Genomic DNA, 8,133 nt, shown 5'->3' with positions numbered 1-8,133 from the left:
TCGGCATAGTTCTGACGCCGTTTGTCGCCCGTCACGAGCGGGGTCGTCGGGCCCGCAGCTATGCGGACGGCCCGTATATGCCGACGGCAGCTGTAGGCGTTGCCTGGGCTTAGCCGACGGCTTTTCTGTGCCGACGAGGGCCGTCGGCATAGCGGGGTGTAGCCAGACGACCATTGTACGCCGACGGCATGGACCCGGCTGTCGGCATAGCCTGGAGTAGACCGACGGGGGCTATCGACATATATTTGGCCGTCGGCATAGAGCCCTGTTCAGGTAGTGAGAGAGAAACACCGAACGACAAGGTCACTTGAGGTGAGATAGCATTGATCTTCAGATGAGGCTTTAGCGAGGCTGCACTTCTTACCTGATGTAATATTTACTAATTCGATTAGCCAATGAAATTAGTTGATACTTCTCATGGAGAGGATTTCGATGTTGTAGCGTTATTCCTTCATACACATGCTATAAATCTCAAATTATCTTCATTGTATATCTAATCCTTCTGGCTCTCAGAGTTAAGATGTGTAGGTTATGAATATTTTATACATTTGACATTTTCGTAAACCATCATTCTAGATTTCTTGGATTAGTCTCAATAGAGTGTATAATCCTACTGGTAATCAAAAAATATATAGAACTGTTCCTGTCCAAAATACTTAGGCCTGCATGGTGTAATAAAAAAAATTGTATGAAATTATCGTGCAACAATAACTATGCAACTAATCCTCATTTCTAATATCAAATCATTCTTTTATCTCTTCAGTGTCCGCATATAACATAATGTCTTTTCTATTTATCTATTGTTGCAATATTTAGTTAGTGATATGTAATTTCAGTTGACACAGAGAGGACTGCTCGATAGTATCGAGTGAGACCGAATGACCTTTTCCATTACATCCCGGTTAAGAATATTGAGCTACAACAACTTCCTAGCACTTTGAAGGTGACATTGTTTTAGCTATATTCTCACTTTGGACTGCACCGTAAACTGGATGCTCCTTTCTAAGTTTTCAGAGCACTCTGCTAACTCATGATTAGCAGGTACGACATTTGATGCACCTGCAAGCAATCCACATCAGCCTTGAAAATGAAACACGACCTCAAGCGTTGGTGTATTTATGACATTAGTAGGTACGATATTCTTTGCATGGCTAATTTGGGTATTTTTATTACTATAACTGGCATCAGCTATGTCGCTACATTATTGATTAAGGGGAGAAAACATCTACTACATGTGCAAAGGCACAAGTCAAAAATAAAACGAGAACATTGAATAAAACTCGACATCTGTGCAAGGGACCAATTGCACTGGAGGTTTTCCTCAATGAGAGAAGCAACCTGGTGCGGATCAAGGGCTTGATTGGAGAATATCCTTCTATTCCAGATATGTTAATTAAGCAGCGTACGACCCTGTCACCGCATCCTTCGTATGTCAAGAAGCACAAAAGCTCCACCACGCGATGGCTTCTGACTCTGAAGATTTGGAATGTTGGCGTGCTTGCGGCAGGTCAGGTGCCACGCTTTCATTGCGAAAAGGAACAGGTAGAAGTGGTGCACTGCTGATTCAAAGACTTTGTCCCACAACGCACAACGATGATCATGGGCCTGCTGTACTGGATATTTTTATGCGCAGTTCATCTTTTGTTTCAAGTCAATTCTTGAGCAGCATTCTTCTCATTGCTTATGCTTTTACCTACATATGACCTGCTGCAGTGCAGCCAAATGTTCAAATCTCTGAGCTTGCTCGAGGAGGCTCGGCGGGCTGCTTTTACTAGATCAAGTTGCTCATGCTTATGAAGCTATAAGTCGAAACATCAATATAGTACAACCAAATATTTAGATGCATTTTACTAGATCAAGTTGTAGTGCATTGTTTTTTAATTGTTAAGTAATATCTTCTACAGAGTGTGAGCCCTTGAGCATCCATTTATGTGCTATGTACTCTAATTATGCTGATGTACTTTGTCATCCACTTATGAAAATATGGATAAATAATTCTAATGGTAATTTATTGCAACAGTAGAAATTGTCGGATTTCTTTTATTGTGTTTCGTGGCGCAGCAAAGCGCGTGTATGCTTCTACTGAAGGAATTAACTGAGAGCCCGATTAAATCGGCGCTCGCGCATGCTGCATGCACTTGGCAAATTAAACAGGATTAGTGATCTTGATTAAGACTACCCACCGTCGAATAACTTCAATCAGTAACATAAGGTACAACTCAACAAATTTTATATGATAATGATTGAGTGAGAGAGATGAACTTCCCATTATGAAGATAGTAACATCTGTAAGTCAAAATTACTCCCGTGAATAGTATAAATCGGTGGCTTGGACCTCAGAATAAACAATTATTTAATTATCCTCCAAGACGCGTATGTACCGAGTAGTAGCAAGATGAATCATGGCAGCAAGCCCTCTGCTTTGGTGCTTGCTTTGATATAGAAGAACAGAAGGTGCTTTGGTACACGTATGCAAAGAAATCTCCTTGTATTTTTTTTTTTTGAGAAATCAACTCCTACCTTCGTGTAGAACATAAGGTGTTACAAACATCTTGTACACGAGGCAGTTTAGAGAGGAGGAAATTGTCTTGCTTTGATATTAAATAAAAATTAGTATGCATTTCGGTTTCCACAAAAAAAAAAGTATATTTTTTTTAGAAAAGGAGGATGACCCCCGGCCTCTGCATCTGGGAGATGCATACGGCCACTTTATTGATTATTCTCGAGGACCTTACAAAGTATTACAACAATATGCCTGAATCCGCCATCTTGACAACATATGTCACTACTCCTATCCAAATGATGCAGGGGTGCTACCTGGGCCACATACCCAGACTACTCACCTAATCCTATCATCCAAAGCCAGAAGCCCCATCCGAGCCACATACTGGGTCTGGGGCATAAACTGGTCTGACGCACTCACATGTGTCGTCGCCGCCATCTTCCACATGTCCGTCTTCAGAGCAGATATTGAGGCTTCTACCTTGTGAGGTCACTCCGTCATCGACGCCACCTTGACGCCAGACAACTACCTCCACCTGCGCGAGTCAATCACCGCGCATCGGGCGCCGAGTCTCCACCGCACCACGCCGCCGTGATCCGCCGTCATCAATGTGAAGGATGAAGCACCGCTCCACCAAAAAGGCGCCCGCTGGTCCCTCGATCCCGTGTACGCCTCCAAGAATGACGCCCCCAAGGAGGAAACGACACCAACGCGCCGCCGTCATCCGATCAACTGATCTAGGGTTTCCCCCGGAGGTAGCGGATAGAGGTCTAGAGCTTCTCCACGGCGATGCCTTCAAGAAGGTAATGACACAACAGGTGTCACCAACGCCGGCCATGGCATGAAGCCGAGCACAAGGTTTTCACCCGGATCCGCTCGAAGAACCTCCATCACGTAATGTGTGCACGGGTCGCCGCCGATCTGAGCCGTCGCACAACGAGCAGGCCGCACCGGCCAGATCAGATCTGTCCGGAGGGCACAACCCGCATGGTGCCGACCCAACCACCAGGCCCTCCATGCCGCCGCCGCCGATCCGAGGTCAGATGGTGTGTCGCCGCAGACCCGGCCGCCGCCGCCGAACGCCGCCACGCAGCCCGAGGCCGAACCGGCTGCCGCACCCCACCATCGCCGCCCCTGGCCAAGGCAGCCGCCGCGCCGCCGCCGGAAGGCAGGCCCGCCGTGCCGCCAGGCCAGATCGGCCCTTGGCCGAGGCAGCCGCCGCGCCGCCAGGCCAGATCGGCCGCGCCACCCATGCCGCGGGGCGCCGCACCACCCCCACGGCGCAGGCAAGAGGGAGGACCCCCGCCACCGCCGTCAGCCCCGGGCCATCGCCGGCGACGTCCTTCGGCGGCGGCGGAGGGAGGGGAGGAAGGGAGGGGAGGGGACCGGCGGCGGCTAGGGATCGAGATCCCGCCCGAGTCGCCCGAGCGGGGGCGACACGGGGGCAGTCCAAGACCGGTGTCCAGTAGTATATATATGTATTGTCTATCTTGTGTGGTGCGAACTGCTTGCTGGATGAGCAAGTTTGTATCATCAGTTTCACTCGAAGGACCGCTATATAGCACTATGCACTGTACATGCTTTATTTTGTAGCTTTTGCATCTCTTTCCATTTTTTGCTGTATAATAATTCGTAAGTAGCACCATCAGACGATTTATGCATGCAGCCATGGCGAAATGAGATGTGCTTAAATAAAGGTCATGTCGTTATGCAAAATAAAATAGTGACACTCAAGATAGCAGAAAATAATCAAATGACGCAATTCCTGGTTAACCCGTGGTTGTGGGAGACAATGGCATGGACTGGAACTGATAGTCTGATACTACTCCATCACAGTTTAAAGGTCACTCCCAAACCCTACCACAAATCGAGCCATGGCGGCATAGATCGATCGAGTAAGGACACTCCGTCAATGTCGATCGGCATGGAACCACCGGCTGGCCATCTCGCCGCGGAATCCTCCCCTCCTGTGACTGTGATGAGCCGGCGGCGCTCTGTGGATGGGCTCCTCCTCCTGCCCAGGCCATACCGAGTCTGCTCGTGTCCGGTTAGTGCTCCTTCTCCTCCCCTTCTCGGAACCGGAGCAGATCTCGGAGAAGCAAACAGGTTCCATCTTTCCTCCGCAAATAACAGCAAAAAGTCGGAATCTTTTCCGGAGTTGATCCATGTTCTGATTCCACAAGCCCCAGGCAATCAACCTCTGTTCATTTCCTTTGCCTACTCGGATCTGCCTCACCTGTTAGAATCAGGGGTGAAGCAGCCTCGGTTGGTCACCTATAAATACAGCCACAAAGCTTGCCTCCTCTCTTCCCGCTCCACCCAAGTTGTTATTTTGCAAGCATTGCAGCAGAAGCAGTTCGTCTTCCATGACATACTATAATCCCATGGAAGACCCTAGTAGTGTGGACACGATATTCAACTTCTGGGGGCTCCCTATACACCCCACAAATTTGGATTTGCGCTCCCTGGTCTTCCAAGTTTTACCTCAGCTGCTGGGTCTCTCTCCTCCCAGCTCACTGAATATTCTCAAGACACCACCACTACTGATAGAGGCTACACTCCCGGAGCTACCAGAGGACATCTTGATGCGCATCTTTGCCACCCTTGAGATCCCTGACCTCATACGTGCCGGCGCTGTCTGCACCTTTTGGCGCTCTGCCTACACCTCCCTGCGCAAACTCGGCAAGCACAAGCAGCCCCAGACGCCGTGCCTGTTCTACACCTCTGAATCTTCCAGCGACAATGTTGCGTGTCTCTACAGCCTCGTGGAGAAGAGGGTTTACAGGCTAACTCTCCCGGAACCGCCTCTCCACACTAGGTTTCTGATTGGGTCCTCTCTCGGCTTGCTGGTCACCGTCGATGAGAGATCTGAAATGCACCTCGTCAATCCGATCACTGGTCAACAGATTGCTCTCCCTCCTGTGACCACGATGCAGCACGTGAAGCCCATTTGTGATGACTCGGGTGCTGTCCACAAGTATGCATACTCAAGGCACACGGCAAAGCAAGTTATCTGCCCTCCAAAGATAATTGCTCCAGCTGCCCTGCGGGAAGTCTTCCATCAGAAGGCTCTTTTGTTTTATGAAACACCCACAGGGAGCTACATAGTGGTGCTCATCCACATGCCGTTTGGTCAGCTATCCTTTGCAAGGGTAGGGGACGATAAGTGGACCTGGCTGCCACCTCACACTGATTATTTTGACTGCACCTACAAGGATGGCCTACTGTATGCAGCGACTCTACTGGGAGAAGTTCACACCTTTGATCTTAGTGGGCCTGCTGTTACAATGAACACTATTATGGGTGTGGATGATGACGATTTAGAAATTCAGGGAGCATACATTCTTGAAGCTCCATGGGGTGGTTTGCTGCTTGTTTGGAGATTGAAAGTGTATAGTGGTAATCAGGATGATATTTCATCACTTACGCTGCACACCAAGGGAATTAAAATACATGAAGTTGATGTTGCTGCCAAGAAGCTTGTGGAAATTGATTGCTTGCATGGCCATGTGCTGTTTCTTGGTCATAACCAGTCACTCTGTCTCAGCACTAAAGAATGCCCTGCTCTCAAGGAAAATCGTCTCTACTTTACTGACGATAATGAGTACATAACTGTACATAAGGATAATCGTCGTGATATAGGACTACTTCGCTTGGATAATAATAGCTGGGAAAGCCTTGTGTTTCCTCAGCTTTGGTCCAACTGGCCTGCTCCTGTGTGGATTACACCCAATCTTACAATGATGAAACTGTCGTTGAATAATTAGGGCGGGTTCAGGAAGGCTTAATAAGATGCTCGCCTAGGCGCATGTAGGCGAGCTGGAGTGCAATGGCATTGTGTAGGCCAGGCCCTAAGCCGCGGAGGACTATGTCAAGGAGGAGAAGGTTGCTTTCCAACGACACGAAGACAAAGGTTGATGATTCAGGAAGCCGTGTGATGGGATCATGTTGTCAAGTTATCAGTTATCAAATGTTTAAGTTTCATGAACGTGTCTTCTGTTCTATTATGTGTGGTACTCTGTAACTTGTGCTAATGTGTGTGTGGCTGTGTCTCATTTATGACTTTTGAGAGAAGTCAGGGAAATAAGAACTTTGTTATTCTTGTCTTGATGTGATTTGTCATCTGCGGACTTCTGATGATCACTGGAAATTTGCAAAGCTGCTGTTTTGATCAACCATGTTAGTGTTTGGAGCTGATGTGCTGCTGTTCCTTGCCATGAGATGAGTTCCTACTCTTCCCTTGTCTCAGGTTGTTCATTTATTCAGTTATAATCGACTTACCATCTCTGATCTCTGTTACTGCTAACAGCTATATGAAATACATCAAGAAGCGGAGGAAAAAAAAGATTGGATGCAATGATTACTGAAAAAGGCTTTCGCCCCGCTTTATATATAAAGCACCAACCAACCACAATCTAATACAAACACATGCCAGCACAACTCACGCACACACCCAAGGCTAGATACATAGGCGCTAGATGCAGCAACACCACACCCAGCCACTACAAGAGCTACCGGGATCCTCAACCGTGAACATGCCACCGCGAAGAGATGTAGCTGCAGACGATGAACCGTGAGCTCCAAGGCGGCGCCTTCAGGAAGGTTACGACACTTGAGTGCCGCCACCGCCTGAACCGAGGGTCAGGGTTTCCCTGGAGCAACACGACGGCCAATGAGGACCGCGACGACGCCTTCAAGAAGTTGACGAACTCACTGCCGCCGGGCTGCCCAAAGACAGAGCAGGTTTTCACCCCGGTCGACGCTCACTGCCCCTGGCAAAGGTACGGAAGCCGCACCACCACCACTGATCGTCATCCCCCCGACCACCATGCCGCCCACACGGCCATGGCCACCGAGCAACACCTGAACCACGGCCTCCGCTCGCGAGCACCAGGCTTCCACCACCAGAGCCGCCGCCCTGGCATCCAAGACCACCCCACCTCCTTCCACACGGACCACCAGGCACTGCTGTCAGAAAGGCGAGCCCTTTGGGCGAGAATGGGACCCAGCCGGCTGAAACAGGACAGGCGAAAGCCACCGGCGGCTGTCGGGCATGCCGCAGCCACCTCGCCATTTCTCGAACCGGGGCCGGGCCGCCGTCGCCACCCCTGGCAACAGCAAAAACCCGAAGGCACCCCTGCCAACCCCCGGAGCGCCCCAACCACCGTGGCCAGCCAAAGACAAGGAGCGTCGAGCCACCGTGCTCCACCCTCCGGCCGCGCCTCCGATCACAGCTCCAAGCACCCCAAGCATCAGGAGAGGGGGGCCAAACCCCCGCTACTACGCCGCCACCTCAACCAGCCGACATGGCCCCGGTCGAGGCGGCCGCCCGCAGCCCAAGCCTTCCGAGGCCCGCACCGCTGAGAGGTCAGATATGGCCGAGCCGCCGCCAAAGTCGCAGCCGCCGTCCCCGACCACCAGCACGCACCACCATCTCCCACCTCCACCAGGCAGGAAGGACCCGGCAGAGGTGGCCGCCCGCCCACAGCGCCACCCGCGGCCCTCGCCGCCACAGGGCCAGATCCGGCCGAGGCGCCGCATCCAGACCCCGGGCATGACCCGCCTCGTCGCAGCCCACCCGCCGGAGAGCCCCGCGCCACCCGCCGCGCCGCCGCGTCCCGCGCTCTGCA

General features: G+C 50.8%; 1 protein-coding gene across 1 annotated transcript; it reads left to right on the top strand.

The window, feature by feature from the left end:
* The first annotated feature begins 4,887 nt into the window (after nucleotides 1-4,887).
* Nucleotides 4,888-6,270, top strand: LOC119310030. The gene has a single exon (XM_037585899.1). It carries the CDS (start codon nucleotides 4,888-4,890, stop codon nucleotides 6,268-6,270), a length of 1,383 nt encoding a protein of 460 aa, XP_037441796.1.
* Nucleotides 6,271-8,133: the final 1,863 nt, after the last annotated feature.

This window comes from Triticum dicoccoides, chromosome 5B (genome assembly GCF_002162155.2).
Source record: "Triticum dicoccoides isolate Atlit2015 ecotype Zavitan chromosome 5B, WEW_v2.0, whole genome shotgun sequence".
NCBI lineage: Eukaryota > Viridiplantae > Streptophyta > Magnoliopsida > Poales > Poaceae > Triticum > Triticum dicoccoides.
The sequence above is the reverse complement of the archived record's forward strand: the minus strand, read 5'-3'. Positions and strand labels throughout refer to the sequence as shown.

Coding starts and splice junctions, on each gene's coding strand:
- LOC119310030 (XM_037585899.1), top strand. CDS start 4,888: ATGGAAGACCCTAGTAGTGTGGACACGATATTCAACTTCTGGGGGCTC.